General features: G+C 48.9%; 1 protein-coding gene across 1 annotated transcript; it reads right to left on the bottom strand.

Annotated features, from left to right (window-relative positions):
* Nucleotides 1-11,716: 11,716 nt before the first annotated feature.
* Nucleotides 11,717-16,013, bottom strand: PDX1 (pancreatic and duodenal homeobox 1). The gene is made up of 2 exons (XM_086881683.1): nucleotides 15,560-16,013; nucleotides 11,717-12,630 (listed from the first exon to the last, which is right to left on the bottom strand). The coding sequence occupies exons 1-2, from the start codon at nucleotides 15,948-15,950 to the stop codon at nucleotides 12,242-12,244; spliced, it is 780 nt and encodes a 259-aa protein (XP_086737809.1). The 5' UTR covers nucleotides 15,951-16,013; the 3' UTR covers nucleotides 11,717-12,241.
* Between the last annotated feature and the right edge of the window lie 7,678 nt (nucleotides 16,014-23,691).

Genomic DNA, 23,691 nt, shown 5'->3' on the forward strand with positions numbered 1-23,691 from the left:
TTAGACTCCTAAATCAAGAAAGAGACAAGAGGCATAAGTATCAAAGGTTTTTCTTCCATTTTCCACAGTTTGAAAATGAGCCGATTCCTCTCATGGAGATAGTTGGAAGTCGTATAAAGTGTGGTGCAACAGTTAACTACTGAGGTCTCTTTAAAGATAACTCAAGCTTTTGATTACATTTTAGGGAAATTCCAGTCCTCACCTGATCTAGAGATTTATTTTTTTTTTTGTTATTTGTAAAATTTTGGGTAAGACAGAATTTCCATTCGTGAGAATTGCTTCCTATCCATAATACCAAAGATTTTTTTTTTCCAGTTTAAAATAGTGATGTGCTATTTTAAAAATAATCAAACCACTCTTTTTTCATGTATATCAAGTGCACAAGTTGTTTCTCTGACAATTATGCCCATGTTTTTAGATCTTCTTTCCTCCCCATCGAGAAGCTTATAAGCATCTAAGGAGGTGGAGATAGAGCTAACCATGGAGATCTGAAAAGGGGTCTCTGAAAACATCTTGCACAACTACTCCCAGGAATGTAGTGACTCAGAAGAAAAAGCGACTTTCTCTTATCAGGAGCTGTGTTTCTTCCTCGAGGACTTCAATCCAGAAACATAATCCTTTTTCTGTTCCCAGTAACGACATCCTGCTCTTCCAAGGCCAGAGCAACGCTTTGGACCTACTCTTTCATTCTCAGTCACTCCCTCACCAATCTGCTATCGTGGCTCCAAAGGTGTTTTCCATCCTCAGAGGCTTGGTCTTGCCGGTAAAACGTGCCCTTTGTTATCTCTTTGCCTGTGGGCACACGTTCCTGAATTGGAGCAGGAAAACATCGACACTGGCCCGAGGAAAGCAGCTGCTCCAGCGGGGGCAGATGGGGCTGGCATGGCGAGGGGCCAGCAGTCCACCAGAGTCTGTGGTGGTCCAGAGTCTGGGGGGATTCAGCCTCCTCCACATGCCTCCTCAGGCATGCTGCCATGGACAGCTGGAAACCTGCCTCCTTCCCTCTTGGTGTAGGAAAGTGCTCCTATAAGGTCCGTGGGCTGGGAGCTACTATCACACAAATACCCTGGTGCTGACACCCTGTGCAAGAGACAGCAAAACTGAAGTGCAGCATGAGAAAGAAACTAAGGAATTTTCCTGACTCACAGATAAGGAGGTTTCTTCTGCCCTGCTAAGGGGAAGAGCTGGGGCTGCAGTGCCAAGTGCTCCTGGAGGCAGGGGATGCCCTCAGTGGCACCTGCTGCCTCCCTGCTGAGGTGTAGTGCAGTGCCCCTCACCTCAACCTGGCAGCTGCCTGCGCCCCATGGAGTTCCTGTGGTCTGGGATGAGCTCTGAGGTCCAGGGCAAAGGGAAAGCCCACTGGGAGGGACACAGCAGCACCACGGCAGCTTGCAGAGACCACAAAAAACATGGAAGGAAGGAGTGATAGGCCAGCAGCCACTGCTCCTTTCCAGGCAGGCTCCTCACCGTGTCTCACCATGCCACACCCTGTCCACCCACCCTGCTCAGTTCACTGGTCTCTTCCTGACAGGCCAGGAAAAAGCAAGGGCCAGTATGAAATGTTAGGAGCACAGTCAGCACAAAATGATGATTCATGATGAAGGAATCAGCTGCGTGTTTTTATCTGACCTTAAATGTTTAACCTCTCTCAGTCTGTTTTTCCTTTCTGAACATCATGCTCTATATATGCTGTTTTATGAAAGACACAAGACTGCTTTCTCCCAAATTAGCACGTGCTCAGATCTCTTCAGCAGTGCTCAGATCCCTTCAGCAGTGCTCTTCAAATTCAACCATTCAGTCCTGGTTCAGAGGTTCTCAGCCTGGCTCCCAGATCCTCACTGCCCTGGCATTCTGCACTATCAAGCCCCTTGAGAGGACTACTTGTCTCACAAAGATGAATGTAGTCACATTTCTTCACTCTCCTGGAAATTCTCTGAAGTCATCCAGAACCAGCTTGGGTGACAGAGATCTTCCTTGCTGCAGGCAAGTTGCCCATTTGATAAGCGAAGGTAGGGCTGAATTCCCATGTCTGTCCTAACTAACTGAAAGGTGCCAGGAAATATTCCTGGGCACTGCAGCTCAACCAGCTGGGTCAGTGAATGGCTGGCATGGTCTGCAGCCAGCAGCTGGCTTGGGCCAGCTTTTGCTGCTCAGGAAACCTCTGGGTGGAGATTTAGGGCTAGGACAAGCAATAGCTTTCGGGACGTGGTTTAGGTACAGCCGGCCTGTTCTAGAGGGTAAAACATAGAAGTCACCTGCATTTGGTGACCATTTGGTGAGAGCTTGGCTCGGTGCTGAGGAATGATCTTGAGGCATCCTCAGCCCATGGGTGCGCTCAGATTCCTAAGTGGCATTGAAATCGTGTGAGCCAGTTCCAGAAAGGCATTCCTTCTTGTGTTTTTTGTAAGAAGACGTGGATACCTGCAGATGTGAACGCTCCCAGTGGAATGTCCCTGCAGATCCACTCCTTTCTGTTGACCTCTTCAGCAGGAAGGCAAAAGCACCAGGACTGGGGTAGGTGCTCCAGCTGTGCTGGGCTCACGGGACCGGTTCCTGGTGTGATGTCCAAGGCGCTGCCCAGCGCTGTGCCTGTGCAGCTGGCAGCGCCGGGCGGTGGGGACAGGGACAGCGCCAGCGCCACCTGCCAAGCTGCGGGCAGGGGAGCGGCCGGCAGGTGGCGGCGGCAGCTCCCGCCGGGCTCCGCAGGGATGCCGGCGATGAGAAAGGCCTTTCCGCCTCCAAACTGTGTTGCTGTCTTCAGCTGACCTCACTAGAGGAGTCTGGCACATCCTCCCTCCCTTCCCTGCGCTTGTGCCACCAGGCATCGATATAAAGGGATTGAAATGGCTCAGCATCCCTTTCCCACCAGGTGGCACAGCAGTATCGAGCAGAGTTCCACTTGTTTTCTCCCCTCTGCAGTGTTTCTCCTTTCTTCTGATAGTTGTTGCTACTGCGATACAAGACATCAGCCAGTGCTGCCATATAAAACACGGCCTCACAGAGCAGAGCCTGCCAATGGCTGTGGCACCATCTGGAGAGCCCTGGTGGCATTAAAGAAAGCTTTTACATGTCCCACATAAACCATGTTTGAATGGTTGAACAAATCATTCCTCCTCCTTCTCACTTTCCTATCCTCAGTTCTCCACACTCATCATACCCCCTGATCCACTTTTACAGCTGCTGTTCAAGAATCGAGTCCAAAGCCCATTCAAATCAGTCCCATTGACTGCAGTTAGTTTTGGACCACGGCCTAGATCTCCTTTACTGGCTCCTGGCTTTATGCTTCTTCCAAGCCCTCAGTTGGAACAATCTATGCCCCTTGAAGGCTCCCTTTCATCAAATTTCCCTTGGTCCCCCTTTTTTCAGGATGTCTCTCTATACTGAGTAAGTGACGGCTTCAAAAAGCAGATTGGGATGTAGCAGAGGCCATTTAAGAGAAGGCAGAAGATGGAGAGATTCCTGGCAAAGGGGGATATCTTCTGGAGTGGCAGCAGGGAAATTAAGGTGGCCAACAGCCAAGATGTGTCAGGCTGCAGAAGAAAACTCAAGCAAGGAGAGGAAACTCTTCTAGTAGTTATGCTGCACCCATGACCCCATGGGTAACTCTCCTCTCCTTCCTTGTCTGCTTCTTTTTGGCCTCCAGATCCTGCAGAAGCTCCTGCTTCGTGTCAAAGGTAATGCAGGTGCAGGTGTGCAGTGAGCTTTTCCCAAAATGATATTTCATTTCAATTTTTGCAGGATGATGAGTTTTGTTGGATTGATGAGTTGAGCTGTCTCATCCAGCTGCTTCTGTTTGCAGCAGAAACAGGAGGCAGAGAGGAAGCATTGGGATTTCAGATTAATGTGACATGCCACTGCACCCTCAGATGGGGATGTGACAGCTTCCTGGCTCTTGCCCATCCATTGCTGCTCTCCAGTTCTGCCCTTGCCTGACGGTTCCTCCATCTGTATTATTGCTTTCTGCTCCATGTTTTATTCCATGTAGGCCTGAAAGAGGGAGAAAGCTTGAAAGCAAATTTTTCCTCTTCCTCTTCTCTCTGCCACTCTTCTGGCTCCCAGCTACAATTCCTTCCCTATGGCATGGAGGGAAACACTGCCTCTTTAGTTGCTCCCTCCCTGGGTGCTTTTTAGTTCCTTCTACATCTTCCTCCATCACCCACTCCGTGCCCCACAACCAGGCACGGTGCCAGGCTGGCATTGCAGAGGAGTGCAGAGGTAACACCGCATCTCCCTTGGTCTGGCTTCCCCACCTCCTCCGTGCAGACACGGCCTGCAGGTGTCACTTTGTCCCTTCCTAGGTCCTGATGCCAACCTGTAAACGCCCTTTCTCTCCTGAGCCTCCCTCCCCACGCTCTCCCAAGTGTTTATAGAGCTGCAACCAGAGCAGGATGAAGCCCTGACCTATCTAGGGACCACATCTGCACCTTCACTAAGATTTTCCAACAAGCTATCACTACTTCCAGCCCTCCATAATCCAGCAGCACCACAGAGAGGGTGGGATGTGTCCAGATCTTCCATGAGCAGTGCTGCTGTGTGGCTTACCTCACTCCTCAGAGCCAAGCTGAGAGGTTGGGATAAAAGGAGACACAGGGGAAAATGGGACTTTTTGCTGGAGCAGGACATAAATCTGCCGCCCTAAGTGGATTTTTATCTCCCACATCTCTGCAGATTTTCTGACGATTTCCAGCGCCTGCATCTAAAATGAATTTGGATTATTTTTCACGGGAACCATGAGGCAGCTCTGTAAGATTTTTTGCCAAGAAAGAGCTCCACTTAGAGCCCTGAGCAAGCAGGACTTTAAGTACCTGAGTTGTCATAACCAGGAACAGCTGGAACAAACCCTGCATGTAACAGTGAATAAACACTAGTGCAGAGCAACTGCATTAAATGGAAATCTCTGCTAGAAACACAACACTTTCTTTTAGTGTATGGACCAGGAGGAATGTGGAGACAAGTGAGAAAACTCCATCACATTACAAGGGAGAGTTAAGCTTCTGCAAGGAAGGTGCGAGCTGCAATTAACAGCTAAGTAAAACACACAAAACACCTGGTTTCTGTATCGTGGCTTTTCCCTAGAAGCCAAATGGCATTCCCAGCTAATGACCTCATTGGTGTCATAATCCTGTAGCTGTTGAGGTCTTGGCATTACATCAGTTACCTTTTTCTTCACCCTTCTCCATTAATGCCTCCCTCTGGCTTCTCCTCATAGCAAACCAACAGCTTCAGGCTTCATTTGCCTCTCTTCTGACCTCTTCTGCTTTCAGTGCCAGCTCATCCTTCTGGCTGTGCACCCTCTAACACTATTCCATCAGCATCTGGAGTACCATTCCTCTACTTGCCCTGTAGGCCCATCCTGTCCAGTTTCTGTATTTGAGCTCTGGGAATCCGCTCTCAGTAATTTCTCTAAAAAGTCTCTAATAATGCAGAAGTTGCCTGGAAAATTAATTTTCTTCACCAAAACTTTTCCTTTGGCTGTTGCTGCTGGTGCTGAATAGATCACACGGACACAGCTCAAGGTGTGGTGAAAGGAAGAGAAAGTTTAATTTTCCTCCCAGGATTTATAGGTTTCTGACCACGGCCAGGGATTGGATGATCAGGATAACACATTCCCACTCCACTGGCCATGAGAGATGCCCATCACAAGACATGTATCAGAAAGAATGTACACATATCTATGTTTACAGTTACTGTTCTGGGAAAGTCTTAGAAAACGATGTCAGCAAGCTCAGAAAACTGAGTTTTCAGGGCGACATTTGGCTTCTTGGGAGGCTGTTTTGAAGAGAAGTACACTGTCTTCTCCTTGCTATTAGGGCCAGAAAGCATAGACCATAACTGCAATTTGTAAGATTGGTTGCATGCTAGGAAAATGCACTCATGGTAGGAGTAATGATGCACTGGAACAGAGAAGACTGTGAAATCTGCAGTTATGTAGGCCTTAGAGAAGAGAACAGAACAACATGTCTGAAGTGATCTTACTTTGGGCAGAAGAACAGAGTAGAAAGCTCAGTGGTTCCAGTTCCAGTTCTATTTTTGCTCCTTCAGGGGTGCTCCTAAGGAATCCCTTCTTTGTGGTGAAAGGGGCGTGCAGCTCTACATTTTATGGCCCTTTCCTCTGCCTTTACCTCCACCTAATCTCATGCACAGCTCGAAATGCTCTCTTGCACACCTGCCATCAGATGTAGCTCTTTCTGTTTAAAGCAAAACTGTCTCACTGAAATATGTGGGATGAATATAACAAACCATCAGTGATGTGGCAGCAGAGGGTGAAGCTGTGAGCATATTTTCAAACACAACTCCAGGAAACAGCCTGACTTTAACAACAAGATCTAGCACATCTATTCCAGGGTAAAGGATTTGATCCCTTCAAAGTAAAAGGGATTTTCCCCTCCTCCCCCTTTTGTGACAGTTTTCAATTTTTTGGATAAAAATTCAATTTACAGAATAAATTAAAAATAAAAAGAATCCCAAAACAGGACTTGCTATTCTGCCACCTTATCTTGAGCAATGTCACTTCATGTAGTCTCACCCTTAGCCAAATACTGACTCACCACCAAGGGCTTAGCAGCAGAAAAGGAGAGAGGGCATACCAGATGAGAGATCAGCTCTCCTGGCTGGAGTCCTGGCAGGGAGTGAGAGGCACGTGTTTGAACCAGAGGGACTTGAGCCGCTGTGCTGAAATGTTGTTAAAAGCCAGGATGCAAGGGGGCTGCTTTGCTGCTGCTTGCTGCAGGGAGGTGCAGCCTCCTCTCCTGGAGGGCTTGTGCTCAAAACATGACTTGGAGCCCTACGACGCCGCACCCAGCTGAGGCTCCCAACAGGTAACTGTTTGCTTTTCCCTGGAGAAGGGTTTGGGCCCAGGAAAGTGGTGTTCAAACACAAGTCTCTGCACAGTCCAGGACCTGGTATGGCTCCACCTTGGTCCTGAGACTGCTTGGTCTGCCAGCACAGGCTGTGGGTACCCTCCGTTCTCTCCAAAGGGAGTTCCATTCCCTGTTTCTGATTTCTTCCTACAGCAGTGAAGTCACTAATCACTGCCTGCCTCTGCTTTGAGGTCTGCAGGGAATGTCCAAAGCAGGCACAGCTGAATATATAATGGCACACATGGCCCATGCTCAAACAGAACACCAGAGTGCTACCAATCACTCTTGGAGACAACTCTTCCAGTATCCACTACCAAGTCTATCCCTGGTAGCAGAGACACAAACCATTGCACCCTCTGCTTTCTGAACCTGCTACATGTATTTTACTTTTTAATCTTAAATCACTCTGCCAAGGGTTCTTTGAGCAGATGCTTTTCTTCTCCTGGGTCTGGCCCAAAGAACAGGGAGAAAATGAAGCTGCCACTGTCAGCAGCTTGTTGTTCCCATTGTTCCCTACTATGAGACAAAGCCAAGCAACCCCTTCTTTGCCAGTGCTCCTTAGCAAATGCATTGCATTTGCAATGGTCATTGCAATCTTCTTGCCTTGTTGGTCCTGCTCACCTACATCTCTGGAGTTTCTTCCCATTCAATCTGGTTTTGGGTTGTTTGAAGAATTTGCCTGTTTGCAAAGGCACCTGACTCTTGTGCCCAGTAAATCCTACTGGATGGGGCCAGACATCAGGGCTCCTGTGAACATGGTACTCATGCAGAAAGTGCAGCCTCTCCTCCTTGCAGTGGTGCTGCTGCTGGAAGCAAATGATTTCTGGAACAAGCCCTGATATGAGGCAGCAAGTGCGTCAGACCTTATAGTAGAGGAACCACGTGTTTGAGTTTCCTACTCCATGAATGAGTCTGGCCAGGCCTGATTCATCACCAAGGCATGCTGGGGAGAGGGGCACTCAGCTCATTTCCTCTGCATTTTGCTTGTTCCTGCAAATGTTGTGATCCCAAAAATGCTGAGAAACAGAAGAGCTGCATACCAGGACAGCAAGTGGTGGGAGGAGAGGAGATGCAGAAAGACAAAGACGGGGAGAAGCCTTGCCTCCAAGCACTTTCCCCTTTGCTCCACCATTCCTTGCACTTGCAGCTAAAGCACTGCTGGGGCTGTGGCATAGTGCACGGAAAAGTGGTGCTGGCATAGTGCATGGAAAGACACTGGAAAAGGTGCTGGAAGCCAGTGGGACAGGAGCAGTGACAATAAATGTTAAGTGTTAAATTAATGTGAGTAATGGGTAGGTGAAAGTAGATCACTACTAACACGGACGCTGCAGTGTTTCCACATTTAATTTAATTTAATTTAATTTAATTTAATTTAATTTAATTTCATTTCATTTCATTTAATTTCATTTCATTTCATTTCATTTCATTTCATTTCATTTCATTTCATTTCATTTCATTTCATTTCATTTCATTGTCCTCCCTATATTTCTTCCTGATTGCTATAAAAAATATCCTTGAAGATCTGGCCGTTCTTATCCCCATCCAGGGAAGAAGAAAGCAGGAAGGGTATTGCCTTTCTGAGTCACAGTTTTTTGGAAGCCACGTGTGTGCATGTGTGTTTGCATGGCTTGTCCATGCTAATGTGTAAAGGTCTCTCTAAGCTATAAAAAATGAGGGGAGCACAATGGCATTTCTTTCTACTCCCAAAACAAGTCTTGAAACTCAGCACTTAACCCTCAGCCACCTCTGCCCTGTGTGGAGGACAGACCATGAGCTGCACTGCCAAGGCCTACTCTGCTTTGGTGGTTGCAGGGCTGGCATCCCACTCCTGGCTGCACTTCAAAACACCAAAGCCTTTCTGAGCAATATTTCATCTCTCAGCCTGTAGATGTTACTCTCTCTTCAGCTGTGCTTGTGGTAGCAGCAGCAATCAGAGTAGGAGGTAGCAGCCTTCAGTGTCTAACTGGAAAGTCTTTCACACCTTATGTTTAACCACTGCTTTCAGAATTGGTTTACAGGCATAACTATCCATAAACTGGGAGATTTTCAGGCAAAAAATGAGGGCTGGTAAGAGAGGAAACCAGTCTGGCAATCCTACTTTTCATATCACCGCTGCTGCGGGATGGTGGGACCCGGTCCTGTTGGGGGGGAGGTAAGGCAGGGCTGGCAGCAGGATCTGCTCTGTGTGTGTGACAGCAGCCCCAAGCTGGTTTGCCCAGCAGTGTGCCCTTCTCATCAGATGCTCAGCTGGGCCTGGAAGAAGGTGAGATCCTGCCTCGTGGTCTCTCCTGGGATGGCAGTCAGTGTCCCACTTGTGCAGAAGCAGGAAAAGAACACTTTCCCTGCAGTACTGGGGGGATGGATCTGAGCAAAGTAGGAGCAGCAAAGGTGTTGCCTTGCAAAGCTCAATCAAGACTCACAGCCTCACTATCTTCCCTGGAGCCATAGGTAGTGTTGATGTCTCCATAGTTCCCACTAGGGTGGATGCCATGGCAAGGCATGGTGACCCAGGGACAGGAAAATTGCCCTGAATCTTGCTCAGCTTTTCCTTAAAATAATTAACACTGAACACATACAATTTTTGGGGATGTACCTCTCCCACACCTGCCTGAAAGACTTCACTATTGCCCAAGAAGGAAATAAAAAGATGCCTCACACTTCATTATCTCTTGTCTGATTTTAAAAGTATTTTGAGAATGTTTTATGGATATTCTATCCTAGATTACAAATAAATCATAAACTATTTAATAAGGGGAGGTGTCTCCTATGTAGATGGATATATCTACACAACTGCTTCTGGTGAGGTGAAATGGTTCAAGAACTCTAGTGGCCTTATAATTCTCTATGCCAGCCTTGCTTTTCCCCAGGACTCTGTAGGGCTGGCTGTTCTGCCAGGTGAAGTTACCGTGAATCTTTAGCTCTACAAGGTCCCAGAGCTGTCTTGATTTAGTTAATGTTATTTTTTCCATTGGTGCAGTTGTAAAAATGGTGTGTATATATGTTTGTACATATTAATCTAAGTGCTAAACAAATAAACTATGTCAGCTCTTAGAAGAAAAATACTTTTTCATTTAAACTAAACCATGCAGTTCTGATTCTTCTTCTACTAATAAAAACACCTTGGCACTGTGATCAAACAATTCACATCAATTGTGCACGTTTTTAATTTTCAGAGCAGTGCACAAAGAAAATCAAAACTGAATGCACTATACTAAAGAAAGGACGGGCAACGTTTCAGCTACCGTGTATGCTGCTCAGCCAGGGCAATGTGCTCAACAAATCTTAGAAAAAAATCGAGGTATTTTGTGTGAAAGACATCCTTCCTGCAGCTGGATCTGTTTTTATAGTGGCTCCTGAATTGCAATGTCAGTGCCAGACATTGTAAAAGGTACATGGAAATTGTTCCACTTCATGTTGCCAGTGACAGGTTAATGCTAATGAATAGTGATTGGGAGTTCTGAGGTTTAAAAACAGTTTCATGTTTCCCAAAAGTTTAAGAAATATTACTTTAATTAATATGGTGCTTTGTTTCTTATGCAGAACAGCTTTATTTGAATTTTGCTCATATAATGATTAGTTAGAGTCCTCACTCCATTCTGATGAATAAGGGTATACAGGCTCGGATGAGAAATTTCTCAGGGAACGTGCAGGAAAAATGACCAGAAGTAGTCCTTCTGGCACACAGATATTAATGTCCCCAGAGGAAAGAAAAGCAATAGACAAATTACACCTCCAGTTCAAGTTTCCGCCTCAGTGTTAGAAGCTTCATGTAAGAGGAGAAAAGTGCAAAGAGCTGTGCCAAGCTGTTTGCTCTCCCCCTCGCTTTCAGCCGAGGGACTGGGAGCATCCTCTGACCAGGACAGGTCCTCATTTTCCTCCTCCCGTGGCACTCCCGGGCCCGCAGCTCGGGAGGGCCTGTGGCGGTCCCCGAGGGATGCTCGAGGGGTTGCTGTGCCGGGTACAGAGCAGGAACCTCCCCGTCGAGGAGAGAAGGCAGATCCGCCTGACCCACAGCGAACCGGACAGCTTCTATTTCCTCGCAACCGGTGCTTTCTGTTTCTGGTTCGGCTGTGATTTGCTCCCCTCTTAGCTGGAGTCCCCGCCGTTGTGGGGATGGGGAAGCTGTTTCTGGAAGCAGGGAAGGCAGGCTGGGCTCCGGGCGGCCGCCGCGGGCTCCGCTGCCCATCTTCCCGCAGGGAAACCCCGGCCGGGCTCTCTCCCAGCTCGGAGGAACCGAGCTCTCCTGCACGCCGGGACAGAACGAAAAATAGCAGCCCAAGAAAAGTCCCCGGTGCTCGGCAGTGCCTCGGGAGGCAGCCGGCCCCCAGCCTCTGCTGGGGTGTAAAAACAAGTCTGCGGAGAAAAACCACGCAGAAAGCTACGGCGGGACAGGAGCTCACGCTGAAGAGAGGTTTCTCCTCTCCAAGGCAGAGTCCGAGCTTGCGAAAGACTCGGAAGAGGCGCAGGAGCTTTTTCCCAAAGGACAAGGTCCCTGAGACCAGCCCTGCCCCCCAGATACATCACTCTGCTGGCCGCCCGGAGAGCACCCGCGATTTTCGCCTTCAGCCCTCCAAGCGGCGAGCGCGGCCCTGGAGCCGCCGGGTCCCCGGAGCCGCGGGCACCTGCGCAGGGTCCCCGCAGCCCCGGAGGAGGGTCTGGCTACCTGTGCCTGTCATCCGGAGCCGGTCATCGGGGGAGACAAATCCCGCCCGCAGGACACGTGGCCTTTGTCTTTTCTAATTTTTTAAAAATATTTTCTCTCTTTTTTTCCTCCCCCCCCCCCCCCCTTTTTTTTTTCCTAAAAGCAAAAGAAAACGAAAGAAACCGGGTTCCAGTTTCCAGAGAAGTAAGTAACAGTCCTGAAAGAGTCCTGGGTAGAGCCGGTGCCCTGGGGGGACTGGAAGGGACGGGGACGGCTGCGTGCCAGCCCGCGGATGCTCCGGGATTCTGGGGTCGGTGTCCGCGCTCCGACCTACAGCTGCCCGCGGCAAGGAAGGCTCGCTTCTCCTCCGCTTCCCGGCCCTCTCCGGGTGGCACCCAGGGTGGCACACACCGCCCCTGGCCACCTGCGGCCCGCCTTCCCCGGGAGAAGCTGGCCCGTGGGGCTCGCTGAGGCGCGGACGGCCCGGGGGAGCGGAGCCCAGCTCGCCGCCATCCCGGCGGCTCCCTGCGGCCTCCTCCGGGGCTAGAGCCCACAGCGAGCCTCTCCTTGCCACAGCCCGGCATCTTCCGTCTATTTCCCGGGAACGAGAGTTTGGGAATGGCGGCACCGCGTTTCCCCGAGGGAAGGCTCGAGTGGCTCTGCCCGGCGGAGGGAAGCTCTCGGCTCTTCTCCGTGTCCCATCCTTCTCCTCATCCAGGGCCCTGGGGCTCCCCGCGGCTCACCGAGAGTCCTGCTGCCTTCTGGGCACTAGGCTGGGGGCGAGAAGGTCCCTGGAGGCTCCCGAAGGAAGGTTCCCGGCGGGACATGCCTGGAGATCCTCCTTGGTCTGGAGCTCCCCGGAGGACACCACGCAGTCTTGCTCGGGGTCGTTGCTGTTGCCCGCCCCTCGCTTCTTGTCTTCTTCTTTCTTCCACTTCATCCGCCGGTTCTGGAACCAGATCTTGATGTGCCTCTCGGTCAAGTTCAACATGACAGCCAGCTCCACCCGCCGCGGCCTGGAGATGTACTTGTTGAAGAGAAACTCCTTCTCCAGTTCCAGCAGCTGTGCCCGCGTGTACGCCGTCCTGGTCCGCTTGTTCTCCTCCGGTTCCACCATGTAGGATCCCCCTGGAGAGAAGCGAGAGTCAGCCTGGGGCTGCGGGGACCACGAAACAACCCCTGCTGTTCTTTTATTTTACGATAATTTAATATTTTTTTTAGCAATGGTTTGGAGGAGGTTTTCAGGGAAGCTCCCTCTTAAAATTAAATTTTAAAAAATAAAATAAAATAAAATAAAATAAAATAAAATAAAATAAAATAAAATAAAATAAAATAAAATAAAATAAAATAAAATAAAATAAAATAAAATAAAACAAAATAAAATAAAATAAAATAAAATAAAATAAAATAAAATAAAATAAAACAAAATAAAATAAAATAAAATAAAATTAAAATAAAATAAAATAAAATAAAATAAAATAAAATAAAATAAAATAAAATAAAATAAAATAAAATAAAATAAAATAAAATAGTAAGAACGGGAAAAGAAAAATCTCCACCACGCACGCACACAAACCAAAGCAAAATTGAAAAATTTAACCCCTCAAAAAAAGTCTCCGAAAAAACCCAACGCACCAAAAAAACCCCCTCTACAGCGAAGCAATAATAATTATAATAATTAGTGGGCCTGCAGGGCCGGGCCGGGAGCTGGAGCGCAGCCGTTTCATTTGGCCAAGGTGATGAAACCTTGGGTTTCTTGTTCCCGTGAAAAGCGGCAGCAGCGGGATCGCCGCAATCCTGCGTGGGCACCGGGGAGGGGCCGGAGGTGGGCACGGAAACCCAGGGCCACTCTTGCCAGCGTCTGGGAACGTTTTTGGGGTTGATATCGTCTGTAGGGAACGGTGCTTTAAACAGCCAGAATGAAACAATCGTCTCAAGAAAGATAAGTGGACTCTCCCACCGCTCCCATCTTCCTATTGCCATGATTCTGTATTTATATATACAGCGTTTATAAATATAAACCTATGTTTAAAATTTAAATATGTATTTAAAATATGTATTTAAATACACATATAATGCTTGCAAAGTCATGTGTATATATCTACCTGAGTATATAAATAAATATTAAAATCAATGTATACATGTATAAAAAATGTTGGTAAATCGAAACCTATGCATGCATGAGTTTGTATCTGAAAAAAAACCACCTTGTTCTGTTACTTTAAACTAAACTGGAGCTACCGGGAAGGGGAAAGGCCCGGAATCTGTCGGAGGGCCGAGGTCGGTCGGGCCCCGGGACAAGGCCGGCAAGCCCGGGACGAGTGGCGGAGCCCGGGCCGGGCACGGCGTGTGGCACCGAGCCGTGTGGCCCTGGCCGCCTTTTCCTGGCAACAGCGCAAAGCCCGGCAGCATCCATGGACACCTAAATCCCAAGGGTTTCCGTGAAAAATAAATCGTCGGGCCGCACACACGGTACAAAATATGTCGGGGTTTGGCTGCGGGCGCTCTGTGGCACTCGGCACAGCGCGGTGCCCCTTTCTGTTCCTGCGCCGTGCCCCGGCAGGAACCCTGCACACACATCACACCGGCCATGCACGGCCCCCGCCTGCTCCCCCCGCAGGGCTGGGGGCAACACGCGAGAATTTTAGGCTTCCGCGGGGAAAGTTTCGTTTTCCTGCTGGTTTTTTCATTCTTCGGGTATAGGAGAAAGAGGGGAAAAAAAAAAAGAAAAGGAAAAGGTGTAGTTCGAAAGTTTGGCTTAATTATTTATTACTACTACTACTATTATTATTATTAATAATAATAATTAATATTTTATTATTATTAATAATATATTATTATAATTATTATTATTATTAATAATAATAATAATAATAATAATAATAATAATAATAATAATAATAATAATAATAATAATAATCCTCCCGAAATTCACTCAACTCATGGAAAACAATCTGGTTTCCTCTCTCCTTCTCCCCACCTCCGCCCTGGCACCATCCTTGCCGCCGTGTCCGTGGCCTGGGACAGCACTCTCTTCTACCTTTGTGGGCGGATGCGCCTCTAGGGAGATTGGGGACCGCCACCTGTCTTTCCCTCCCCCTCGGCCTGCCCCATGCAATTCCCAAAACTATTTCGTGGAGATTTTGATACTCCGGTCCTTTTTCCAACTGTCTATTTGAACAAAGCCATTAATATAATATTTGCCGTATAGGCGTGACGGAGGCGCAGGACACGATAACATTGTGCAGGCAGAGACAGAAATATTGTTGGGCAGCGGAACTTTCTGCCTAGATAGAGTTTCTTCCCCCCACTGGCAACTCCGTTTCGTTTGTGCATTGTTTCCCGTGCCCTGGTTTTTTTCACTTGAGAGGTGCATTTGTGGCTAAAACTCGCCGGGGAGCAGGAGGAGCGGGATAGAGGGGACGGGAGGGGAGGTGGGCTCTGCACCGGGGAGAGCCGAGAGGCAGCCGAGAGGGGCTCGGGGGCTGTCCTGGGGCTCGGGGGCTGTCCTGGGGGCTCGGGGGCTGTCCTGGGGGCTCGGGGGCTGTCCTGGGGGCTCGGGGGCTGTCCTGGGGGCTCGGGGGCTGCTCCGCGGCCGCACGGTGGGCGCAGGGACGCGGGGCAGCGGGGCTGTCCCCTCCTGCCAGCCCTGCCTGTCGCTTCCCCGCCCGCTCCACCTCTCAGGTGCCTCCGCCACCCGGCCCCCGCTCGGGGCTCACCGCGCTGCCCGAGGAAGCAGCTCCCGGCAGGCGTCACGAAGTCCCGGCTTGGCCACAATTACTTAATTGGTGAAAAATAATTCGTTAATAATTGCTGAGGCGCAGGGAGCGGTGAGCCCGCCGGCGGGGACTGGAGTGCCGGCTCTTTCCCCAGCGCTCAACCTGACAGGTTAGCAGCCCCAGAGCAGTGGGTCTGCAGAGGCTGGAGAAGGGGAAGGGACCCTCCAGGACCTCTCCACACTACAGCCGAGCGGCGAGAGCAGGACCGGCGCAAGGGAGGGCTCCTGAGAGCGAGCGGGACAGAAGCGGGTGGGACAGAGGGATGCGGCGGGGCTTACCGGTCCACTGTCCCTTCCAGGCGTGCGATTTGGTGGACTTCATCCAGGCGAAAGGCACCTGCACTCGGGGCTCCTCTATAGCCCCCGTGTCCCCCCCGTCTGCGAAAGGCAGCGCGTCCTGGTGGGGAGGAGGAAGATGAGGGTGGTGATGGTGATGAAGGTGAGAGACCCCGGCATCCTCAGTGATGGGGGGCACCTCGTAAGGTGAAATGTCTGGCGGGCTGCCTTGCTCGAGAGCCCCTAAGGCGCTGGAATAAGGAGTTTGTTGCTGCCTGCCCATGTAGAGGCAGGCGGGGGGGCTGGGGTTGTAGTCCTGCGCTTGGGCTCTCTGAAACGCACACGACTCCTTGTAGAGCTGCGCCGAGGCGTAATACTGCTCCTCGGTGTTCATGGCGAGCGGGGCCGAGGGGGCTTGGCAGCTTAGGGACACATAGGGCTGCTCCCGCCCGCAGAGCCCGGGATGCCTCTTTGACAGCTGGCGGCCCCGCCGGGCCCCAGCGCCCTGCCCGGCTCCCCATAGGCGCCGCTCCCCCACGTGAGCCCTCCCGCAGCCCTCCGGGGCGGGGCGCGGCCCGGAGGAGGCCACCCGGGGCGGCCCCGCTCCCGCAACCCCCTTCGTTCCCCTCGGCCGGGCGGACCCCGAGACCCCCTACCCTTCTGCCGGGTGCTGCTCCCCGCTTTGGGGTGAGGAGCCCCGCGGCGGTGGGCTTGCGGGGCCGGGCAGGGGCTCAGGGGGCTGCGTCGGTGCTGGTCCTTAAACACATCTTTTCCCTGACCCCTTCGCTTGCCCAGAAGCTGCTCATCCCCCAGTGACCCCCGGGCGCGGACAGGAAAACCCTCGGGGGGCCGGGGTAGCCTCGGCTGCTGGAGGAGTTTAGCGACAGGGCCGCTTTCGGCTGCGAGGGCATCTGCCCTAGGAATGTGGGTGCCCTGGGACGGGCAGGGCGCTCCCTCGGGGGTACCCGTGTTCCGGAGCCCTGGGAGAAGGCCGGCTCCGGCCGGTGGGGGACCACAATGCTATCACCAGAGCGAGCGATAGGCAGCGGATTGTTTGTCCAAGAGGTAAATTTGGGAGCCTTCCCCGCGGCTTGGGCTGCAATGTGTTGACCCTCGGAGATAATGTGCTCCGAGCTGGTGCCGGTTGACTTGGTGACGAGGCTATGAGGAGGCGGAGAGCTACCGAAAGGGACAAAGATCATTTCCCTGCCTCCCTGAGCTTGGCCCAGCCGCCGCTCTCCCCTGCTCGGGTGCAGGCACGCTTCCTATCTGCCCGGCCCGCCTCCTCTCGCCGCCGCTTCCCGGACACCGGCGCTCCGGCCGCCGCCGTCGGGGCGCGCTCCCGCCGCTCTGTGGAGTGCAGGTGCTGGTGGCCCGGCTCGGCTCGGCTCGGCTCGGCTCGGCTCGGCTCGGCTCGGCTCGGCTCGGCTCGGCTCGGCCCGGCCCGGCTCGGCCCGGCTCGGCTCGGCCCGGCCCGGCCCGGCTCGGCTCGGTCAGTGGTGATGCACGCCCTGAGCGGCGAGGCAGGAGGGTCCCGGTCCCTCGCTCCTGCGCCCGGTTCCATGGGATCATAAACCCGCCCAGTCCATTACACTTTGAGTTTCCGCTCTGAACTCACGCGGGTTGCCCATCTCTTAGAAAGCACACTGAGCCTTTGATTCAATATTGAGCCATTAAGCGATTGCTTTCCCAAGCCATTTAACAGCAGCTCTTATGGATAAATAAACAAAAAAGGCTGTAAACCAATTATAGTGCGGATAGTGAGAAAGTATTTTATTAGCGGGAATTACAGATAGACATGGCTGCTGCTCGGGCTCCCTGCTCCCGGCACCTGTCCCCTCCATCCCCTGGCATTCCGGGCAGGGTGCGCGGCCCGACGGGGCTCGCAGACAGCGTGCGGCCAGCGGGGATGCGCAGCTCCCTTCGGGAGTTCCCCCCTCTGCGCCCGAGATGTCTCCTCTCAGGTCTCTCTCAGGCACGGCTGTCCTCTGATCCGGAGACGTCTTGTGCCCCGGCCCCAGAGCAGCACCCACAGCCCCTTCCCCAGAGATCTGTTACCTGGAGCATTTACTGCTCCGGGTTTTCCACGGGGAACCGGCGCGGACAAACAAACCCGAGGCCATAAAACCCAGAGCAAATTGATTCATCTCCTGGGAGGACCATTACCCGGTGTCTTAATGCGGTCCTCTCTCTACAACGAACGTTTCTAAACAGAGCAAACACTTCACCCTGCAAAGCAAATGAATTTCCTATAATTTAGAGCTAATTCTCTTTCATTCTGCCTGCGTGAGCAGGCGATAAGGGCACGCTTTGCCGTTCTGACAACAAGGTGGCGAGCTGCGGTGCAGGAAAATACCCGCTGGGTATCCCGGCACTGGGGAGGCTGGAACCAGATCCCAGGGACCACCTCTCTCTGCTTCCTCGACCTGGGATGCAGCCATTGATACTTGGCTTGCGTCCTTCCACAGCTGGGGGTTCCCAGGAGAAGTCTCTGAGCACTGGTGTCCCACCCGAATGGGAAATTGTCCACTCGATGTGGAAAATGGATGATGGAGGAGGCCGATGAGAATGATAGGAATGGCCAATGGCCTCACTTGCCCCAGAACTGGGCTCTGCAGACACAAATTCATCCCTGAAAGTGGTCAATATGCATCACCTGAGGGACTTGCAGAAGGGTGTTCATACAAGACATCAAAACATCTTCTACTAAACTCCCAGAATTTTGTGCTCCAAGGAGTTCCCAAGTGCTATGAATGTAATAGTCCTCAGCTGATTTTTCCACATTTTAAATCTTCCCTGAAACTTGATGTAAACATTTTGCCTCTCACCAGCTTGCACAAAGTGTTCCCCTGATTAAGTGCTGCTGTGTGAGACACAGCTGACCCTGCCGCTGACTGCATTTAAACAGTCTTAATTTTCCAACTAGAAGAGCCTTGAGATGGGTAGGCACAATGCAAGAGATAAAAAGGTGCATCCTTGCCTCTAGCTCATTTGTGGACTTTGAATGATGAGTCCAGGTTCTCCTGTACATACATTGTCATCTCCCTGCTGAAAACTTCCCCGTCTTCACTCCCCAAGTCTGGTTTTGGCAGGCTTGGAATAACGAGAAACTTGACCATCCTCAGTCTGTAGGCAGTGAAAATAAAAAATGGTTGATACAAACATCTTTATTCCCACTGGGAGATGTACAGTCAAGTTTTAACCATTGAAAACAGAGAAAAGTAATGGACATTTCACACACAGGAACAAATCAACAACGGAACAGGTAGAATTTCCCCACCCTTAACCCCATCTGGATGTATGCTACAGTTCAGCTGGAGATCCTGTACTTTACCTGTTGTAGGAAGTTTTAAAGGACTGCAGAAGTCCCTCATAACTTGGGGATATTTATGGCTGGCACATTTGCTTAAATCCCCCAACTTCATCCATGGAGCTGAAAAGTTCAGTGTTGTGTCTCATACATAGTCCCAAAACCCAATTAACACAGTTTTAGTTCAGGCTGAAAAGAAACTCCAGATTTCAATATCTACAGAGGAGACTCCAGAATCTATCTGGGCAGCTTGTTTCAGTGTTCTGTCAACCTCAAAGAAAGGAAGTTTTTCCTCATATTCAAATGGAATTTTGCGTGTTTCTGTTTGTACCTGTTGTGCTGTTTCACTGGACACCACTGAAAAGAGTCTGACCCCATCCTCTGGCACTCACCCTTAAGATATTTGTATGCATAAACAGAAATTCTTACAGTAACCTTGCTAGTCCAAAAGATTAGACAAGAAGGAATCCTCGATTCTGTAGCAGTAATTATAATGATGGTGATAGCAGCAGTGTTAAATAGAGCAGCAGGTTGTAACTATCCTCAACGCAAGCACAGGATTCAGATATTCAAGCAGCAGTAGCAAATGCTTCAGGTGCACAGCTGCTGCTGTCCTACAGTAACATCACACAATAGCTGCACTGCAATACTTGAGTTAGCATATTAGATTCAAGCATGTTTTAAGGACTTGTCAAGATTCAATCACATTCCTCTAGCCTGGTGTTTGACAGAGAAGAGACAATCTGCATAGTTAACTCATTCCGTATTCTATGAAGCCTAGAACTTTGCAATATAATACAAATCTCTGAATGGCCAGGGGTTCTGAAAGCAAGATCACATGCCTAACATCATATCTATGTGGTTTTAAAATGTGTGCCAACATATACAATATGCTTCTTGAAGTCCAAGGGCATTTGCAATGTTCCTGCCTCCAAATGGTTAATTCAGGGGTTTGATGTGAGTCACTGTTCTTTGGAAGTCTTCCCCAGCAGTGTCTGACAGACATGACTGCAGGCTGCTGAGATCAGTAAAAACTAAGGCCATCTGGATGCAGCATTACCTTTTTTCCCTAGGAAAGATGACAGGAGCATTTTGTTTGCCTTTCAACACAAATAATTTGTGAACCCTTACTCAATTAGCTCCTTTTCCTATTATAACCTATGGAAGTTTTATCATTCCTCCCACCACCCTGACTGTCTAATTAGAGTGTAAAACAGTAAGGAGTATAGTTCAGTCACAGTTCCTAAAATAATCTGGTTAGATTTTCTCTATCTGTATAATATTTAACAACTTCTCAGTGCTCAAACCCTTTTCTGGAATCCACATTTAGACAGAAAAGAAGTACTGAAGGTGAGTGGAACATATTCACAATAATCTCCTTTTCTCTCTCATCTGTGCTCAAACCAACACAGGTAAACTCTACCCATGGTGAGGGACCTCACTGGGAGAAGTTGACTGGGAAACAGAGCTTTCCCAGAGATTGATTTTTAACCCCCCACCATGGCTGTATCTAGCAGAAAGGTAACCTTTCACAAAGCTGGTTAATAATCAATAACCATGTGAAAACAAATCTGTCTTTCTCTCTTAGAGCTAACGATAAAAATGAGAGCACGAACTATTCCACCTGCCCTAAAGTAAGACTGGTTCATCAGCTTTTTTTTTTGGCAAGAAGTTTTTGTAGGCCTCTGAGCGATTCAGCATTGGCACACAGCAGGTTCAGTTTGCTCTTCCCACCACACATCAGCTTCTTCACACTGCAGGTGTGAGAGAAGAGAGCTTGAACTGCAGGAAGTCATGTTTACGCAGCCATTTTAAACAAGACCTTGTCCAGGAAATACATAGGGAATTTGCCTTGGCAAAGCTGGGAATAGTACAGTCTTTTATATATGTAGTCTCTTTTTACACTTTCTAATTTGCACCTTTGATTTTTTTTCCATCTTCCCCAATATTAATTATTTCATTATCACCAGAGAGTGATAATGAAAGGGAAGCACAGTTTCACTGTCTCGTAAGAAGGGCTGAGGAATTACTTTTGAATACTGTAAACATTCCCGCTGAAAACACAGCTGTTTCATATTTTTTTGCCCCACAGTTTTCTGTTCTCTACTCAGTGTTTATTATACCAGATAGGACTAGGGGAAAAAATACATATACGTACATATACATATATATATGTTTATCCAGAAAGTTACAGCTAGAGGAATCCAGGGTAGAATCATCAATCTAAAAAGAACTCTTGCAACAACCCCTGACTGCTTGATTTTTTCCCCTAGACCCCAGGCTCTCTGGGGCACGTGAGGTTTGGGGCTCAGACAGAACCTGGCAAGGCAAGTGGCACCTGGCAGTTCTCACCATAGTCCTCCCCTCTTGTTTGTCCGTTGTAACTTTGCTGGACTTCAACTATTTGAGCTGAAATTTTCCATTCTGTATCTCTACCTCTCACCAAACATGTGGGGAATTTTTCCTTGTAATTGTTTGGATTGGTATGAAAGTGAAGCTGGGAAACCGTGACACACAGTAGCTGCCCATGTAGGGAGGGTGTGGAGTCACTGCCTCCTCTGCAAGGCTCTGAAAGCAAAAGCAACGGTGTACAGCTCGTCCCAAACAAGAGTAGAGAACAGGAATAGCCAACATCTGGAGACAGCAACCTTGCACAGAATTTTCCTGCTCTGTTTTCTTAGCTGCTGTGTTTTTTTGCTGGATTTAAGTATGTTAGAATTCCTTTTGGGATGTTGTCCCACAGCAATGTCTCTCCAGATCAATCTTTTTATGCAAAGCTGCCCACATTTAATCAAACTTTGAACTGCTGCACACTACACAGGTTCCACAGATACATCTGAAAACTTAGCAGCCAATCCTTTATATATTCACAGCAGTGAGCAGATCCCTGCCCTGGACCTGAGGACTGCATGAGAGCTCACCATGTGGCAATTGTGATATTGAGCCCTGCAGGGAAATGTTGGGAGGTATTACTAATGCTCCATCCTCCAGCCCTGGGCATGGAGGAAAAAGGTCATGAAGGACCTTTTCCATGAAGGAAGCATGGGTCTAGAAGCCAGGAGAGAGGGAGGCTGGGCTCTCACCATCCCTCTCCCCAAGTGGGAAGCAGGACCTGGGCTATGCTCCAGCAGGTCTGACCAAAGGGAGATAATGTAATCTTGGTCAATCTCTTGGGTTAAATTTTCCAGAATGGGTTTCCATCTGCAAACACCTTTCTTTTCTGGTCTGCATCAGCTCAAGGTACTGCCAAGAGAAAAGGAAGCTTTTGGGCTCTGGTTGTGAACACCCAATGACACAAGAACTGGGCTCTGGAAGTGTCTTGACCCCTTCCAGCGCTGTCCACACAGTCTTTTTTCTTAGCTCCAGTAGCACTTCTGAGAGCTTCAAGTAGACACTAAGAACTAGGGGACACTTTTTTAACCTTAGGACACTTGATCTAACATGGATTTCAGAAGGTATTTATATGGGTATGCAATGACTGAAATTCATTTGAAAATCAAGGCATCAGGTTTCTTTCTTCCCTCCATATCTGATATCACAGAATCTCAGCAGGTGCTGTGAACATTTCAAACTCCACAGAGGGAAGTGCTAAGAGGAAATCCACAAGAAAAGCCATCCCTTTGTCCTTTGAGTAGTGAATAAGTCTTGGGCTGAAGGATCTACAGAGGCAAAGCAGAAGAAACGCAGCATTCTTTTAAGTGAGTTTGTCTATAACATGTTGCAGATAAGAGAAGAGCCCTGGGAACGAGGAGGAGGAGGAGGGCAGCATACAAAATGCCATGTCAGAGAGCACACAGATGTGGTATCAACTGAAGCTGTTCAGCCAGCTTCCTTGCTTGTATTTCCTGGTCTGTGCAATTCACCACAATGGGCCTAGTTCTTATGTTTACAGGCTCATTCAGTCATTAGCACAGGTTAATTCTAAATATTGAAATGCTGATATATTCTCTAAATTGAGACGTCTACCTTCTGAAAACTTTTTGGACCTCTCATGTTGTAAAAAATCAAGGAAAAGTAACTAGAATTTTCTCACAGATAACTCACTAAGACAAAAGTAAGTGGAGGCAATTAAATAATATAGATTTCTCACTCGCTTAGTGACAATGACTACTATTTTCCATTGTATATAAAATAATCTAAACATTTCCTGTACAGTGTAACATCTTAGCTTTGCTTATTTATTTATAATGCACTGTTTTAAGTGCAATTTAGATATAAGATATATTCAGGATCCATGTAGCTTTGACTATTTCCACTGATCTGCAAAACTCCTCTGCTTGCCTTTCTTGCCCCTTGCCTTATCTTCCACCACTTTCTTTCATCTGCTTTCTCTTTCACTTTCTCTGTTCTAATCTTGTTAATTATGTTTCTGTCTAGTATTTCCAAACCCCTTTATTATATGTCAATTTCCTTACTTTTTATACTACTTCTGTTCAGTCTGTATTTATATATTTATTTCTGTATAAGATTCACAATTCGAGTCCAGATCAAGTTCATAAGGCTGTGATTTAAATCCACAATTACATAAAAGACTAGGAAAAAAAAATCAATATCTTTATGAAGGGATGATGAACTGCACACACATAATGGGTATAGGTTGACACATTTAATTGAAAACTTGACCTGATTTTTATTCTCTGAATGATGCATGTAGTTTTTATTGCTCCTTACCTGCACACTGGAAAGCACGTTGTCAATGCTTGAAATGATTTTATGTACTTGAACACCATCTGATTTAATGCATCAGCTGACAAGGACAAAGACATTGATTAAATGTCCTGCCTCAGGTGTCCAGAAGGCTGGAAAAGGCTGTCCCCTCAAAATA

The sequence above is a fragment of the Cyanistes caeruleus genome, chromosome 3 (assembly GCF_971803275.1).
Source record: "Cyanistes caeruleus chromosome 3, bCyaCae1.hap1.1, whole genome shotgun sequence".
Taxonomy (NCBI): domain Eukaryota; kingdom Metazoa; phylum Chordata; class Aves; order Passeriformes; family Paridae; genus Cyanistes; species Cyanistes caeruleus.

What these genes read in the sequence shown, in the direction of transcription:
- PDX1 (XM_086881683.1), bottom strand. Translation starts at nt 15,950, where the DNA reads ATGAACACCGAGGAGCAGTATTACGCCTCGGCGCAGCTCTACAAGGAG. An exon ending in CTGGAAGGGACAGTGGACCG is followed by an intron (nt 12,631 to 15,559) that starts GTAAGCCCCGCC and finishes GCTTCTCTCCAG; the next exon opens with GGGGATCCTACATGGTGGAA.